Source organism: Theropithecus gelada, chromosome 1, assembly GCF_003255815.1.
Source record: "Theropithecus gelada isolate Dixy chromosome 1, Tgel_1.0, whole genome shotgun sequence".
Classification (NCBI taxonomy): Eukaryota; Metazoa; Chordata; class Mammalia; order Primates; family Cercopithecidae; genus Theropithecus; species Theropithecus gelada.
This window is the reverse complement of record NC_037668.1, coordinates 65,672,020-65,690,067: the sequence shown is the minus strand read 5'-3', so window position 1 is coordinate 65,690,067 and position 18,048 is coordinate 65,672,020. Positions and strand designations below refer to the sequence as shown.

At 46.4% G+C, this 18,048-nt stretch overlaps 1 protein-coding gene across 2 annotated transcripts in view; it reads left to right on the top strand.

The window, feature by feature from the left end:
• Window positions 1–5,113: 5,113 nt before the first annotated feature.
• The window catches only part of SF3A3 (splicing factor 3a subunit 3), a 33,766-nt gene continuing 20,831 nt past the window's right edge, over window positions 5,114–18,048 (top strand). Inside the window, exons 1-8 of one of the 2 annotated variants that reach the window (XM_025383806.1) lie at window positions 5,114–6,176; window positions 6,480–6,527; window positions 8,001–8,053; window positions 8,156–8,261; window positions 11,669–11,741; window positions 12,190–12,281; window positions 15,187–15,269; window positions 16,871–17,009. In XM_025383806.1, coding sequence (XP_025239591.1) covers window positions 6,081–6,176; window positions 6,480–6,527; window positions 8,001–8,053; window positions 8,156–8,261; window positions 11,669–11,741; window positions 12,190–12,281; window positions 15,187–15,269; window positions 16,871–17,009 — 690 coding nt within the window. In that variant the 5' untranslated portion in view covers window positions 5,114–6,080. The remainder of the gene's footprint in view (window positions 6,177–6,479; window positions 6,528–8,000; window positions 8,054–8,155; window positions 8,262–11,668; window positions 11,742–12,189; window positions 12,282–15,186; window positions 15,270–16,870; window positions 17,010–18,048) is intronic. The other variant, XM_025383815.1, reaches the window with a different exon arrangement.

Below are 18,048 nucleotides of genomic sequence, written 5' to 3'. Positions count from 1 at the left end.
TCAGGCTAGTCTCGAACTCCCGACCTCAAGTGATCCGCCCACCTCGGGCTCCCAAAGTGCTGGGATTACAGGCGTGAGCCACCGCGCCCCACCCTCCCCGACATTTTCAGGAAACCTTCATGAATGCCTACCACGTGTGTTTATACTTAATAATTACCATATAGGCTTACGGTTTTGTTTCTCTCCCCCACCAGCCTAAATAAGGACTGAGATCCTACCTGCCTTGCACCCGCCTCGTTCTCAGCTCCTGGCACTTACTATGTGTTCAATAAATACTTGTTGAGGAAGAGCAGTCCAAGCATAGAAAACAACTGGTGTAGGCCGGGCGCGGTGGCTCAAGCCTGTAATCCCAGCACTTTGGGAGGCCGAGACGGGCGGATCACGAGGTCAGGAGATCGAGACCATCCTGGCTAACACGGTGAAACCCCGTCTCTACTAAAAAATACAAAAAACTAGCCGGGCGAGGTGGCGGGTGCCTGTAGTCCCAGCTACTCGGGAGGCTGAGGCAGGAGAATGGCATAAACCCGGGAGGCGGAGCTTGCAGTGAGCTGAGATCCGGCCACTGTACTCCAGCCTGGGCGACAGAGCGAGACTCCGTCTCAAAAAAAAAAAAAAAAAAAAAAAAAAGAAAACAACTGGTGCAAAGGCCTGGAGGTCTGAGAACATACGGTGCTTTGGGGAAGTAGCAAGTAATTCCATTTGGAGGAAGTGCCAGGAGAGTAAAATGGCAGGCAGAGCCCAGGTCCTTAAAAGCTGAATGCCAAGTTGCACAGACCTCACCCTGCAGGAAATGCAGCCTATGGAACTGTTTAAGCAGGGGCCTGGGGTGAGTGGAGTTGTAGAAAGATCATGCTGGCTGCAGCGTGAATAATGGAGTGGAGGGGTAAGATGAGCAGGCTGGTTTGGAGGCCAGTGTAGTGGTCCAGGGGAGACAGCTTGCAGCAGGTAGCAGCTCGAATGGAAAAGGCAAGACTTACTGCCTGGAGTGGGGATGGAGAAACATTTAGGGGCAGAAAGGCATCAGGTTTGAGACAGAGTGACTGGAGGATGGTGGTGGTAAGGCAGTCCACCCACCTCACGGGAAGTAAGAGATGTACAGCCACGAAACTGTTTGATTTATTTCAATACAAACATTTTTCAGACTTAACATCTTAGAAACCCAGACATATAATCAAGGCCAGGCGCAGCGGCTCACGCCTCCCAGCACTTTGGGGGGCCGAGGCGGGTGGATCACCTGAGGTCAGGAGTTTGAGACCAACCTGGATAACATGATGAAGCCCCACCTCTTCTAAAAATACAAAAATTAGCTGGGTGTGGTGGTGGGCACCTGTAATCCCAGCTACTCCAGAGGTTGAGGCAGGAGAATTACTTGAATCCGGAGGTGGAAGTTGCAGTGAGCCAAGATCGCGCCACTGCACTCCATCCTGGGGGACAACAGCAAAACTCCATCTTAAAAAAAGAAGAAACCCAGACGTATAATCAAAGATGTGTCATTGTTTAATTGACAATTTTTTCTCTCTTCCTTAGTAAAGCATAAAATAATACTAAGTTTACATTTGATGGCATCTCTCATTGAAGAAATACCGAAGTTTATACCCCCAAAAAACAAAACAAAACAAAAAATATTTGCTGAGTCACCACACTCCCTGAATGGAGATTTCTACTTTACCTCTTTCCTAATGTCCCAGGAAAAGCCCCAGATGCATTGTGACTGGTTCCTTTCCCTAAGCTTGGCAGTCCTGCTTAAATTTCCGATATACAAATAAGATCCTCATAACACCCCCATGAGTGGGCAGAACACAGGTCGTTATTTCAATTTTATATTTATTTATTTATTTAGACAGAGCCTCACTCTATCGCCAGGCTGGAGTGCAGTGGCGTGATCTCGGCTCACTGCAACCTCCACCTCCTGGGTTCAAGTGATTCTCCTGTCTCAGCCTCCCAAGTAGCTGGGACTACAGGCATGCGCCACAACGCCCAGTAATTTTTTTGTGTTTTTAGTAGAGACAGGGGTTTCACCATGTTGGCCAGGATGGTCTCGATCTCTTGACCTTGTGATCTGCCACCTCAGCCTCCCAAAGTGCTGGGATTACAAGCGTGAGTCACCATGCCCGGCCTCCGTTTTTTCAAACATTTTTTTTTTTCTTTTTTGAGACCGTGTCACCCAGGCTTGGAGTACAGTGGCATGATCATAGCTCACTATAACCTTGAACCCCTGGGCTCAAGTGATCCTCCTGCCTCAGCCTCCCATGTAGCTGGGAGTACAGGCAAGTGCCAGCAAGCCCAGCTAATTTTCTTATTTTTTTGTAGAGATGAGGTCTCGCTATGTTGCCCAGACTGTTCTAGAACTCCTGGCTTTAAGCGAAATTCCCAGCTTGGCCTCCCAAAGTGCTGGGATTACAGGCGTGAGCCACCGCACCCAGCCTGTTTTCAAACTTTTAGAAACAAAAAGTAATTCATGTTTATTGTAGACAAATTGGGCTGGGTGCAGTGGCTCACGCCTGTAATCGCAGCACTTTGGGAGGCCAAGGCAGGAGGATTGCTTGAGCTCAGGAGTTGCAGACCAGCCTGGGCACCACAGTGAGACCTCATCTCTAGTAAAAAACAAAAACAAAAACAAAACAAACAAACAAAAAAAATTACAGCGGGTCTGGTGACTCATGCCTATAATCCCAGCATTTTGGGAGGCCAAGGCAGGAAGATCGCTTGAGTCCAGGAGTTTGAGACCAGTCTGGGCAACATGGCAAAAAACCCTGTCTCTACAAAAAACACAAAAACTAGGAGGGTGTAGTGGCGCGCACTTATAGTCCCAGCTACTCAGGAGGCTGAAGTGGGAGGATAGCTTTAGCCCAGGAGGTCGAGGCTGCAGTGAGCTAAGATCATGCTACTGCACTCCAGCTTGGCAAGACCCTGTCTCAAAAAACATAAAAACCTTGGCCTGGTGTGGTGGCTCATGCCTGTAATTTCAGCATTTTGGGAGGCCAAGGTGGGCGGATCACCCTGAGGTCAGGAGTTCAAGACCAGCCTGGCCAACACAGCAAAACCCTATCCCTACTAAAAATACAAAAAGTAGCTGGGCATGGTGCCACACACCTGTAATCCCAGCTACTAGGGAGACTGAGGCAGAATGCTTGAACCCAGGAGGCGGAGGTTGCAGTGAGCCAAGATCGTGCCACTGCATTCCAGCTTGGATGACACAGCAAGACCCTGTCTCAAAAAAAACAAACAAAAAAATCCTTGACTGGGTGCAGTGGCTCACACCTGTAATCCCAGCATTTTGGGAGGCCAAGGCATGCAGATCACCCTGAGGTCAGGAGTTCAAGACCAGCCTGGCCAACAGAGCAAAACCCCGTCTCTACTAAAAATACAAAAATAAGCCAGGTGTGATGGCATGCACCTGTAATCCCAGCTACTCAGGAGGCTGAGGCAGGAGAATCGTTTGAACACGGGAGGTGGAGGTTGCCGTGAGTTGAGATCGCGCCCCCGCACTCCAGTCTGGCAACAGAGCGAGACTCCCAAAACAAAACTTTAAATGTGGCTTTTGTTGCGTGGGGAAAAAGAAAATTAACCAGGGTGGTGGCCCCCACATGTGGGCGCCCCAGGGGTGGAGGCTGCAGTGAGCCATGATCATGCCACTGTACTCCAGCCTGGGGCAACAGAGAGAGACCCTATCAAAAAAAGAAAAAGAAAAAAGTGAACAATAGGTAAATTACTAATAATGTGATGTATTATGTCCTCATTCTTTTTTGTTAAAGATAAATGTGCACATATGTATTTTCAGTTTTAAATTAATTTTTAAATTGAAAAAGTGTGTTTAAAAATAACTTTTCATGCTGTGCTTGGGGTATATACAAAGTAAAATCTCCCATATCAGATCTCCAAGGCTGTCTGCTCAGGAACAACCACTGTTTACTGTTACTTGGATATCCTTACAGAAATAATCTCTTTGCACATCTATTTTTATACACACTTGTGCATCTAGCTTTTTTCAGTTTGTGTGGCCATCTCTCCATGTGAGTTCATATAGAGTTTTTAACAGTTTTATTGAAGTATAATTTATATACCATAAAATTCACCCATTTTAACAGTACAGTGCAATTAATTTTAGTAAAATGAATAGAGTTATGCAACTGTATTCAATCCAATTTTAGAACATTGCTATCTGTCCAAAATGGATTCCTTGTGCGCATTTGTAATCACTTCCAATCTCTCCGCCGGTCACAAGCAACCACTCATATACTTTCTGCCTCCATAGATTTGCCTTTGTTAAATCAAGTTTAGCCTAAAGCTGCCTCCTTACATATTTTTAATTTAGCCTAAAGGTTTCTCTGTATATGGTGAACTATAACCTAAATGGAGTTGTAAACAGACCATAGCCTACCCTTTGCCAATCACCGAGTTTTGGCCAATCAAATGGCAAACTATGCAAACCGTGTTCAAATAAGGCAAAGGCCAAGCTGTAACCGGTGTTTTTGGTTTGGTTTTTTTGTTTCGCAGGGGCTAGGCTAATCTCTGTATGGTTCCAATTTTAGTATATGTGCTGCCATAGTGAGCACCAGTGTTTTTCTTTTAACACCGTTCTGGACATTTTATCTGAACATACACTGATGTTTTTCTATCTGGCTTCTTTCACTTAGCATGATGCTTTCATGGTTCATCATTGTAGTATTCATTTATTGCAGGATAATGTTCCATTGTACTGTATAGATATACCACACTTTATCCATTTGCCAGTTAATAGACTCTTGGGTTGCATCCAGTTTTTGTCTATTATGAATAATGCCGCCGTGAACATGTGAACACATGGACATGTTTGCATTTCTCTACCTACAAGTGAAGATATATAGACACAATCTTTTCTTTTTTTTTTTTTTTTTTTTTAAGGCTGTATAGCATTTCACAGCTGGTCTTCCTCTGCTTGGATGCACAGTATTTTATTTTATTTTACTTTTTTTGAGACGGAGTCTGTCTCTGTCGCCCAGGCTGGAGTGCAGTGGCTTGATCTCAGCTCACTGCAATGTCTGCCTCTTGGGTTCAAGCGATTCTCCTGCCTCAGCCTCCCGAGTAGCTGTGACTACAGGCGTGTGCCACCATGACAGCTAATTTTTTGTATTTTTAGTAGAGATGGGGTTTCACCATGTTAGACAGGATGGTCTTGATCTGACCTCATTGGCCCGTTGGATGCACAGTATTTTATTTAACATATTCCCTGCTGATAGACAAGTCGTTTCTACACGTGAATTTCTTTCTTCCTTTTTTTTTTTTTTTTTTTTTTTTGAGACTGAGTCTCATTCTGTTGCCCAGGCTGGAGTGCAGTGGCACGATCTCAGCTCACTGCAATCTCTGCTTCCCAGGTTCAAGAGATTCTCCTGCCTCAGCCTCCGGAGTAGCTGAGACTACAGGTGTGTGCTACCACGCCCGGCTAATTTTTGTTTGTTTGTTTTTAGTAAAGACGGGGTTTCACCATGTTGGCCAGGTTGGTCTCGAACCCCTGACCTCAAGTGATCCGCCCGCCTCGGCTTCCCAAAGTGCTGGATTACAGGCGTGAGCTACCGCGCCCAGCCTCACATATGAATTTCTTTAAAAACACCACCAGCAAAACCCCACTATTCCCATTTTACTAAGAAAGGTGCTGAAGTCCAGAGAAGCAGAAAATGTTCTCATAATTTACGCTGAAAGCTGCGTCCTCAAGTTCCGGTTTCCCATCTCCCAGCCGCACTCCAACTGCTCGCGCAGTCCCCACAGTGTACCTGCCCGCCCAGCCGGCCCCAGCAAGCCCCAGGAAGCGGTCCGCTGAACCTCGGGCTCTTGGGTTTTCCTATGCCCCCTGGAGGTATCTGCAAACTTCTCGGCATCGCTCCACCACACCTCCCACCAGCAGGTGGCACTGTTGCCATCTCCATAACATAGACTGGCCTTCCTTGTGGTGCTCATGTTTTCCTAAGTCCCCGGGCACTTCCGGCACTCGCGGAACTTTGATGCAGCTGGATGCGCAACGTGGGGACTCAGGCGCGCCGGGCGGCAGGAGTTGCTTCCGGCCGTGTAGGTGGTCTGAATTGGGAGGCTGCGGCTAAGGGAAGATGGAGACAATACTGGAGCAGCAGCGGCGCTATCATGAGGAGAAGGAACGGCTCATGGACGTCATGGCTAAAGAGATGCTCACTAAGAAGTCCACGGTGAGTGGGGCCTGAGCAGGGGCTGCGGCAGGAGCATGGGCCTCAATCCCGTGTTTGACCTCTGAGAGCTTGCTTTGGCCCTCAGCGCCTCCCCGCACTCCGCCTCCTGCCTCCTCCGGGGCTCCCTCTCTGAGCTCCGGTCTTGGTAACCTCCTCCCGGGGTCCGGAGCGCCAGAGGCCTTTCTTCCTCAGCTGCTAAAACCTGAGCGGATAAAACCTGAGCGGGTAAGCTCCGCCCTCGGGCGGCCTTTTCTATTCCAGAACGCAAGCTAACGGCGTTTGTGTCACCGTTTGCTTTTTCAGCTCCGGGACCAGATCAATTCTGATCACCGCACTCGGGCCATGCAAGATGTGAGTGCCCAGCTGTCTGTCACTCTTTGGGTTGGCGAGGGCGGGAAAAAAGAGGGGAAGTGAAGTGCGGGGTCTCAGCATGAGCACTGGCCAAAGGTAACCGGATTGGCCAGTCGCGAGCTCTCTGCCTGGACAGATGTCCACAGGCTGCCGAATGTAAGGGTGCTTCCTCAGTTCTCTGAATGGGGAACTCTTACGCATTCTTCGTTAATCGGAAAGGTGACCCCCCCTTTTTTTTTCTTTTGAGACGGAGTCTCGCTCTGTTGCCCAGGCGCGGTCTCGGCTCCCTGCAACCTCCGACTCCCGGGTTCAAGCGATTCTCCTGCCTCAGCCTCCGGAGTAGTTGGGATTACAGGCGCTCGCCACCACGCCCAGCTAATTTTTGTATTTTTAGTAGAGACGGAGATTCACCATGTTGGTCAGGCTGGTCTCGAACTCCTGACCTCGTGATCCACCTACCTCGGCCTCCCAAAGTGCTGGGATTACAGGCTTGAGCCACTGCGCCCGGCTTACATGTGTCCGTTCTTACAGCATCCTGTATCCCTTGGATGTGCAAACAATAGTTATGAGGAGTCCATGACTCAGGTGCATATATATATGTATGTATGTATGTATACCGTATATTAGTGTTTTTCTCCCAGGATACTGCTTTAAAGCATTTTGGACTACTAAACTGCATTTGTCTGGTTGTAGTTCAATTTATTACTTAAAAGAAAAACAAGATGCTATTTAAATTTTTAAACAAGGTGATGAGTAAATGGAGGTTCATTTTACTACGTTCCTTACTCTTGGGTACGTTTGAAACCTGTTTAAAAAGGAATAAAAGACTTACTTGGACCTTCTGATTTTCAGGAGATGATCAGATTACAAGCCCTCAGCCCCAAAATACTCTGAAAACCAAGGATTTTATTTTTTTCCCCTTGGGTGATTATTTGGTGTCAAAATCTGACCTGCTGTCACTTGACAGGTTTACTGGCCCAAAAGTTTTGGAGGAGGGGACTATGTACCTGTACCACCCCGAATTAGTGTATTTTGACTACAAAGGAAGCCTATGTAATGTTTATTTAGCCTGTCTACTCCTGAGTCAAGCTTTTTGAAATAGTGAATATCATCTTTATCTTTGAGGATGTTAGATGGGAGCTAGTGTTTAGCCAAAGAGGGTGAGTCTGTTACAGGGAAAGTTAGGCATCGGTGGTATGTAAAAATAGGAGCCACCCCTTAAATGTTATCATTTAGGTAATCTTCCAATCGACCTGCTTAAAAAACTAACCAGGAATCAGGGCTGTTAAAGGGCTATTGAAAAACTAACCAGGAAACAGGGCTATTAAAGGTACTAGGAAGCACAGAACTGTTAAGACCATGTCCATATCTCTTGAGATTGCCCTGGGCTTTGACTGGAGAGCCCTTGTTGTTTGCTTAGCTCTACATTTGTGCAAATTGCCTCATTCTGATGGTTTTGTATTTGCCTTTCAGAGGTATATGGAGGTCAGTGGGAACCTGAGGGATTTGTATGATGATAAGGATGGGTAAGTGACGGTCACAGCTAATCTAGGAGTTAGTGCTTCTGAGGAGCCATGGTTAGAGGACTGACTTTGTGCTCTATCTTTGAAATTTTCCTGAAATTGCAGATTACGAAAGGAGGAGCTCAATGCCATTTCAGGACCCAATGAGTTTGCTGAATTCTATAATAGACTCAAGCAAATAAAGGAATTCCACCGGAAGCACCCAAATGAGGTATGTCCTCTGAAAAGTATTTTCTCCAGACCTATCTTTAAAGCATATAAAGGAAAGGTATAAAGGAAACTGGACATGTGCTATTCAAATGCACTTCAAGAAAGAACTTGCCATTTAGGTGCGAGGACCATAGTTAGCTGACATCCTACAACTGCAGTGTTTTCAGCATCTCCCTCAGCTTTAAAGCCAAGGCTGGCCGGGTGCGGTGGCTCACACCTGTAATCCCAGCACTTTGGGAGGCTGAGGTCGGCGGATCACCTGAGGTCAGGAGTTCGAGACCAGCCTGACGAACATAGTGAAACCCCATCTCTACTAAAAATGCAAAAATTAGCCAGGCATGGTGGCATGCGCCTGTAATCCCAGCTACTTGGGAGGCTGAGGCAAGAGAATCACTTGAACCCGGGAGGCGGAGGTTGCAGTGAGCCGAGATTGCGCCATTGCACACCATCCTGAGGGACAAGAGTGAGACTTCATCTCAAAAAAAAGCCAAGGCCACATTTCGTGGGCGGCTCCTGGCCAGTGACTAAGCACAGTATGGGTACTAGGGCCCAGCAATTTGGTCCACTGTGAGACTCCTCTGATGAGTAATCTTTGCTCCATGGCTCCCCATTGGGTGGGTCAAGATTTTGTCCAATCTGCATTGTGGTCTAGGCTATCCTGGCCTAATCCTGCTTTCTCCTCCTTTTTATCTTTCACAGAAATTACTCCCCCCAATAAATTATGCTCCTAACTCTGTCTTTTTTTTTTTTTTTTGAGATGGAATCTCACTCTGTCACCCAGGCTGGAGTGCAGTGGCACGATTTCGGCTCTCTGCAAACTCCACCTCCCGAGTTCACGCCATTCTCCTGCCTCAGCCTCCTGAGTAGCTGGGACTACAGGTGCCCGCCACCACGCCCGGCTAATTTTGTGTATTTTTTAGTAGACACAGGGTTTCACCATGTTAGCCAGGATAGTCTCGATCTGCTGACCTCATAATCCACCCACCTCGGCCTCCCAAAGTGCTGGGATTACAGGCGTGAGCCACCGCGCCTAGCCCTCATATACCCTGGAGCTCACTTATAAGGTAGTTAAGAGAAAAAGGGCCTGGGAAGGCTTCCATCAGAAAGGTCACATGACCACTCCAGGTGGTGTTGCCTTACAGAAGTTAAGCAAAAGAGAGTTTCAGAAAGGCAGTCATGGTGTCAACTTATTGATTGATAACTGCCAGGATTGCTGTTTCATTAAAGTAGTAGGAATGGAAATTTGGTCACAAGGTAAAGATAGGTAATGGGGAAGTATAAGTATGGAGTATGGAACATGCATTTGAAAGGCTGGTAGCAGCCAGGTTCAATGGCTCACGCCTGTAATTCCAGCACTTTGGGAGGCTGAGGCAGGTGGATCACGAAGTCAAGAGTTTGAGACCAGCCTGGCCAACGTGGTGAAACCCGTCTCTACTAAAAACACAAAAATTAGCTGGGCTTGGTAGTGCACGCCTGTGATCCCAGGTTCTTGTGGGGCTGAGGCAGGAGAATCGCTTGAACCCAGGACATGGAGGTTGCAGTGAGCTGAGATCACTCTACCGCACTCCAGCCTGGGCAACAGAGCAAGACTACATCAAAAAAAAAAAAAAAAATCTGGTAGGAAAAAGAAGAGGAGAAACAGGAGGGTATTGGGGAAGATAAAGAAGCATACTTATGGCCGGGCGCGGTGGCTCAAGCCTGTAATCCCAGCACTTTGGGAGGCTGAGACGGGCGGATCACAAGGTCAGGAGATCGAGACCATCCTGCCTAACCCGGTGAAACCCCGTCTCTACTAAAAAATACAAAAAACTAGCCAGGCGAAGTGGCGGGTGCCTATAGTCCCAGCTACTCGGGAGGCTGAGGCAGGAGAATGGCGTAAACCCGGGAGGCGGAGCTTGCAGTGAGCTGAGATCCGGCCACTGCACTCCAGCCTGGGGGACAGAGCGAGACTCCGTCTCAAAAAAAAAAAAAAAAAAGAAGCAGCATACTTATTTGAAGGAGCACAGGGAAAAAGGAAGAGATTAAAAACAGCAAAAAAATAGAGGCTGTTTATTGTAGTACATAGTGTGGGGGTAAACGAAGGGATCCTCACACACATAGGCCCCTTGGAGGATAGAGAATGAGGTCTTCTGCTAACCAAGAGAGAATAAATGAATACCATTCTGATGTGTTAACCTTATTCCAGCCATGGTCAAAAGGTAACGAGGAATAAATGCTTAAATAACTGGTTAGAAGGATGCCAAAGATATACTAAGTGTCAGAAGCAAGTCTTTTATGCTAAAAAAAAAAAAAAAAAAAAAAGTATGCAGGCATGAATGTACTTGTACAAATACATATATTTAAATATATAGAGCACTGTTTTCCAAACTTTGTGCATATTTGAGCCACCTGGGGATCTTTAAAATGTACTGATACCTGCCTGCCTTTGATTTAATTGGTATCAGGTGCATCAGAATTTAAAAAAAAAAAAAAAACTCCCCGGGTGATCCTAATATGCAGCAAAGTTTGGGAACCACTGGCATAGCAAAAGCTCTGTTAACAGTGGTTACCTGTTCTCAGGAGAATTAATAAAGGTGGACTTTTGAGGTTTTGTGAGCATGTGTTACTTTAGTGAGTTTTACTCAAAGAATACAAAAAAGCGGGGAAAAACAAGGTAATTGGAGAACAGTAGTAGGTTCCTAGTGAAAAATCAAGACCAAATCATCACAAGTCCAACTTTCTGTGTATGTCATTTCTGTGATCTTGCAACTTTTACATTGAAAAATCCACCTGAGGGCCGGGCGCTGTGGCTCACGCCTGTAATCCCAGCACTTTGGGAGGCCGAGGCGGGTGGATCACAAGGTCAGGAGATCGAGACCATGGTGAAACCCCGTCTCTACTAAAAATAGAAAAAATTAGCCGGGCGCAGCGGCGGGCGCCTGTAGTCCCAGCTACTCGGGAGGCTGAGGCAGGAGAATGGCGTGAACCCGGGAGGCGGAGCTTGCAGTGAGCCGAGATTGCGCCACTGCACTCCAGCCTGGGCAACAGAGCAAGACTCTGTCTCAAAAAAAAAAAAAAAAAGAAAAGAAAAATCCACCTGAGGTCGGGCACAGTGGTTCATGCCTGTAATCCCAGCACTTTGGGAGGCCAAGCTGGGCAGATGACTTGAGCTTAGGAGTTTAAGACCAGCCTGGGCAACATGGCAAAACCCTGTCTCCACTAAAAATACAAGAATTAGCCAAGCATGGTGGTACGTGCCTGTAGTCCCAGCTACTCGGGTGGCCAAAGCAGGAGAATCGCTTGAACCTGGGAAGTAGAGGTTGCAGTGAGCCAAGATTGTGCCAGTGCATTCCAGCCTGGGCAACAGAGCAGAGTCCGTCTCAAAAACAAAAAAGAAAAATCCACCTGAGCTTTTACTTTTCCCCTCAGATCTGTGTGCCAATGTCAGTGGAATTTGAGGAGCTCCTGAAGGCTCGAGAGAATCCGAGTGAAGAGGCACAAAGTAAGTAGAGGTGAAAATTTCATTCGGCACCAGCAAAAGTACAGATTAATTACAGCTCAGATTTGCAGCCATGGCCTCAGATATATTTATAGCCAGGATTTCTTGCTGGTTTCGTCTTTGCTGGTTTCTGGGCTAGAGTGACATCCTAAATTGGTCTTGGGCGCACAATGTTCATTTTGTTCTCTCCTACCTCAAATTTACTGGCTTGGAAAGCCAAGGATTGTTCACTTTAGGTCACAATACTAAAAGGAGTCAGCCCTTGTTACCTTGTAAGAGAACACTCACTTTTGATCTCACTTAACTTATTGGAGGTTATATTGTGAGCAAAGGGAGGACATTTGGGTGAAGTCCTGCCTCAGGAAACTAGGAACAAGCAGTCCATTTGTAAAGGTAAGTCCAAGAGAGTGGTGTGTATAAACTGAATCATTGATGTATCTGATTCCCTCAGACTTGGTGGAGTTCACAGATGAAGAGGGATATGGTCGTTATCTCGATCTCCATGACTGTTACCTCAAGTACATTAACCTGAAGGCATCTGAGGTAAGACCTGGGAAAGGGCAGAGAGGTTCTGATTCTCGAAGTGAGTCAGGACACTAGACTGGAACTAGTAGACATGAAGCCATTGTAAAATGTCTTCCTTGTGTTTTAAAACTGTTATGTAAATATTAAAGAGGTGATACACTTTCTTGGAATGAAATACTATTCAAAATGAAGTTTTCTACAGTGAAAACAAGCATATTTATTTATTAATAAATTTTATTTTTTTATTATTTTATTTTATTTTATTTTTTGGAGACAGAGTCTCGCTCTCTCCCCCGGCTGGAGTGCAGTGGCGCGATCTCGGCTCACTGCAAGCTCCGCCTCCTGGGTTCCTGCCATTCTCCTGCCTCAGCCTCCCAAGTAGCTGGGACTACAGGCGTCCGCCACCACGCCCGGCTAGTTTTTTGTATTTTTAGTAGAGGCGGGGTTTCACCGTGGTCTCGATCTCCTGACCTTGTGATCCGCCCGCCTCGGCCTCCCAAAGTGCTGGGATTACAGGCGTGAGCCACCGCGCCCGGCCTGTTTTTTTATTTTTGAGATGAGGTCTTACCATGGTGTGATCGTTGCTCACTGCAACCTCGACTTCTGGGCTCAAGTGATCCTCCCACCTTAGCCTTCTGAGTAGTTGAGGATACAGGTGCATACCACCACCACACTTGGCTAATTTTTGTATTTTTTGTAAAGATGGGGTCTTGCAATGTTGCCCATGCTGGCCACAAACTCTTCACCTCAAGTGATCCTCCTGTCTCAGCCTTCCACAGTGTTGGGATTACAGGCATGAGCCACTGTACCCAGCCCGTTATCAATACAACAAGCGTATTTTACCTTTGCCAAAATAAATCTTTTTTTTTTTTTTTTGAGACAGGGTCTCATTTTGTCACCCAGGCTGGAGTGCAGTGGCGTGATCTTGGTTCTCTGTATCCTAGACCTCCTGGACTCAAGTGATGGATCCTGCCTCAGCCCCACCAAGTACTTGGGACTACAGGCGTGTGCCACCATGCCCAGCTAGTTTTTTGTATTTTGTGTAGAGATGGAGTTTTGCCCTGTTGCCAAGGCTGGTCTCAAACTCCTGATCTCAAGCAATCCGCCTGCCTTGGCCTCACAAAGTGTTGGGATTATAGACGTGAGCCATTGCACCCAGCCTTACGTAAGATTTCTTTAAATTTTTTTTTTTTTTTTTTTAAAGAAATACCATTTTCCTGGCTGGACACAGTCATTCACACCTGTAATCCCAGCACTTTGGGAGGCCAAGGCAGGCAGATCACCTGGGGTCGGGAGTTCAAGACCAGCCTGACCAACGTGGAGAAACCCTGTCTCTACTAAAAATACAAAATTAGCTGGGCATGGTGGCACATGCCTGTAATCCTAGCTACTCAGAAGGCTGAGGCAGGAGAATCACTTGAACCCAGGAGGCGGAGGTTGCGGTGAGCCGAGATTGCACCATTGCACTACAGCCTGAGCAACAAGAGCAAAACTCCATCCAAAAAAAAATTTTTTTTTGTAGAAATAGGGTTTCACTGGCCGGGCGCGGCCGAGGTGGGCAGATCACGAGGTCAGGAGTTGGAGACCATCCTGGCTAACATGGTGAAACCCCATCTCTACTAAAACTACAAAAAATTAGCTGGGCGTGGTGGTGGGCGCCTGTAGTCCCAGTTACTCGGGAGGCTGAGGCGGGAGAATTGGCGTGAGCCCGGGAGGCGGAGCTTGCAGTGAGCCAAGATGGCGCCACTGTACTCCGGCCTGGGCAACCCAGCGAGACTCTGTCTCCAAAAAAAAAAACAAAAAGAAATAGGGTTTCACCATGTTGTCCCAGGCTGGTCTTGGACTCCTGAACTCAATCAATCCTCCTGCCTCAGCTTCTCAAAGCCTTGGGATTACAGGCATGAGCCACTGTGTCCACCTAGATTTATGTTTTCTTCTAGATGTCCCTGGTTTAGACACAAACAATACTAGGTACATGAAAGACACAACAACGTGATATTTCTGTCAGCAAAAAGCTATTTAATGTCTTTTCTTAAAGATGTTTAAAAATATCTTATCACCGGCTGGGCGCAGTGGCTCACACCTGTAACCCCAGCACTTTGGTAGGCCAAGGCGGGTGGATCACCTGAGGTTGGGTGTTCAAGACCAGCCTGACCAACATGCAGAAACCCTGTCTCTACTAAAAATAGAAAAAATTAGCCAGGCGTGATGGCGCATGCCTACAATCCCAGCTACTCAGGAGGCTGAGGCAGGAGAATCGCTTGAACCTGGGAGGTGGAGGTTGCAGTGAGCCGAGATCATGCCATTGCACTCCAGTTGGGGCAGTAAGAGCCAAACTTTGTCTCAAAAAAAAAAAAAAAAAGCTTAGGACGAGATGAGGTTTAATATGGCAATCTCAAAAGGATCGCAAGGATATACGTGATTAGATTCCTTATGGAGTTGTGAGGAAATGTTCCAGAAGTGCAGTGACCAAACTTCAAGTTCCATGTGGGCAAGTCAGGTCCCTTGCCTGTTTTGTTGTCTTCTGTACCCCATACTTGGTACAAAGATGCTCAATAAGTAGTTACTTGCGTGAACAAATGGCACCTTTGAGGACCTTGTTTTAGGATGTCAGAGTCTTTAACCAAGACCCTAGCGTTAGGTAATAATCGACAAATGTTTCTTTTAGTTTAATGTTCATTAACTTGATGTTTATTTTATAAAGTTAATTATGTCTGATATTTTTCTTCAGTCCAGTGAAATTAACACTCCAATTGTAGTAGGATTGAATGATGGGAAAGCAGGAAAAAAACAAAAATTAGCCAGCCCTTGTTACTTTGTTAGAAAACATTCAATTTTGATTTCACTTATTGGAGATTATATTGTAAGTTGTTACAGTATAAATACCTAACTGAATTTCTTGTCATTTCTTCCCTCTTTGAAGAAGCTGGATTATATCACATACCTGTCCATCTTTGACCAATTATTCGACATTCCTAAAGAAAGGAAGAATGCAGAGTATAAGAGGTAGGCATTAATAGCTTCTAGGTCTCTCCTGGATTTGATTAGAAGATAATGTGAAGTTTTTGAGGGTGAAGTTCTGAATTTGTTGCCTGGAATGCATACATGAAGGCGTACTTCCAGGTTCATTGGAGGATGGGGCTATGAATGATGTGGTTTTAAAACCTTTGCGATGCTCTGGATGTGGACAAAGGTGTGTCTGTGGGCACATCTTCCATCATATGCCCATACTGTTCTTAATTTTGTCTCATTGTTTTAGGAACTCTCCCACTCTGGGACTTCTGTGTTTTTGGAGTTTTATGGGAAAAAAATTAGACTTTCTCAGATTGTGACTGAAGTGAGATGCTTAGGTGTGATGTATAAGTGAAAAATTTATGTTTTTGTTAATTACTCCCCTGATTAGTGATTTTTTAATTTCCCCTCTTTTTCTCATTTTCGTTTTAATGAAATCTTGTATTATGTGAGGTAATTAAGACCTTAGTATTCAGCATCATTTTATGAGAATAAAAGGAGGTGGAAAAGGTCAGAATCAAAATGACATGTTGGGAAAAATGTCCATTCTAAGTTCATTTAAAAATGAGTATTGGCCGGGCACGGTGGCTCACACCTGTAATCTCAGCACTTTGGGAGGCCAAGACAGGCGGATCACCTGAGGTCAGGAGTTCGCGACCAGCCTGACCAATGTGGAGAAACACTGTCTCTATTAAAAATACAAAATTAGGCCGGGCGTGGTGGTTCACGCCTGTAATCCCAGCACTTTGGGAGGCTGAGGTGGGCAGATCACAAGGTCAGGAGATCGAGACCATCCCTGGCTAACACGGTGAAACCCCATCCCTACTAAAAATGCAAAAAATTAGCCAGGCGTGGTGGCAGGCACCTGTGGTTCCAGCTACTTGGGAGGCTGAGGCAGGAGAATGGCGTGAACCTGGGAGGCGGAGCTTGCAGTGAGCTGAGATCGCGCCACTGCACTCCAGCCTGGGCGACTGAGGGACTCCATCTCAAAAAAAAAAAAAATGCAAAATTAGCCGGGCGCGGTGGCTCACACCTGTAATCCCAGCACTTTGGGAGGCTGAGGAGGCGGGCGAATCACGAGATCAGGAGATCGAGACCATCTGGCTAACACGGTGAAACCTCATCTCTATTAAAAATACAAAAAAATTAGCCGGGCGTGGTGGCGGGCGCCTGTAGTCCTAAGGGCTACTTGGAAGGCTGAGGCAGGATTATGGCGTGAACCTGGGAGGCGGAGCTTGCAGTGAGCCGAGATTGTGCCACTGCATTCCAGCCTGGGGACAGAGCGAGACTCCGTCTCAAAAAAAAAAAAATACAAAATTAGCCGGGCGTGGTGGCGCATGCCTGTAATCCCAGCTACTCGGGAGGCTGAGGCAGGAAAATCACTTGAATCCGGGAGGCGGAGATTGTGGTGAGCTGAGATCGTGCCGTTGCACTCCAGCCTGGGCAAGAAGAACGAAAGTCCGTTTCAAAAAAAAAAAAAGGATTAAAAAGATAGCATTACTAGAATTATAAGTACTATATATTCTACAGGGAATAACAAGATAGCAAAAATAGAAACCCTTTTTGCTTTCTCTGCATTGTATGTTCCTCTGTAGATACCTAGAGATGCTGCTCGAGTACCTTCAGGATTACACAGATAGAGTGAAGCCTCTCCAAGATCAGAATGAACTTTTTGGGAAGATTCAGGCTGAGTTTGAGAAGAAATGGGAGAATGGAACCTTTCCTGGATGGCCGGTGAGCTTCAGTGGGGTGTGAATGGTGGACATGCCAAGGAATTGAAGTAATTATTTACCTTTATCTACTTTAGGGCATTAGGTATCAATTCCTTGGTATCACTTGTGACAATGAGGTATTCCCTGCCAAGTATGCTATGTTTTTTTGTTTGTTTGTTTTTCTTTTTCTTTTTTTTTTTTTGGAGACGGAGTTTCACTCTTGTTGCCCAGGCTGGAGTACAATGGCAGGATCTCGGCTCACCTCAACCTCCACCTCCTGGGTTCAAGTGATTCTCCTGCCTCAGCCTCTCGAGTAGCTGGTATTACAGGCACCCGCCACCACACCCAGCTAATTTTGTGTTTTTAGTGGAGACGGGGTTTCTCCGTGTTTGTCAGACTGGTCTCAAACTCCTGAGCTCAGGTGATCTGCCCACCTCAGCCTCCCAAAGTGCTGGGATTACAGGCATGAGCCACCGCACCCAGCCGTATGTGAGGTTTTTTTGTGTGTACTTTGGAGCAAGACTGTCAGGGTCCACTTGCCTTTGACTGTGCCCAGATTTTCACCAATCACATCATTACTGTTATGTGGTTCCTGCCGACCAAGAGCTTATCAGATCGTATGTTAGGAATCTACATTCTCACTTCTGGGGATAAACATGGGTTTTTCCTGAACTCTCCAGGGAGAGAATGTGGACCAACCTTACCTTCATCCTAAACCTGGTGGGTTGTTTGTTTGTTTTGTTTTGCTTTGTTTTGTTTTTTGGGAGACAAAGTCTCCATCTGGCTTCTAGTCTGGAGTGTAGTGGCATGATCATACCTCACTGCTGCAGCCTCAACTTCCTGGGCTCAAGAGATCTTCCTGCCTTGGACTCCTGAGTAGCTGGGACCACAGGCACATGCCACCATGCCCAGCTAATTCATGTGTTTTTTTTGTAGAGATGGGATTTCACCATGTTGCTCTGACTGGTCTCTAACTCCTGAACTCAAGTAATTCACCCATCTAGACCTCCCAAAGTGCTGAGATTACAGGTGTGAGCCACCACGCCTGGCCTAAACCTGGA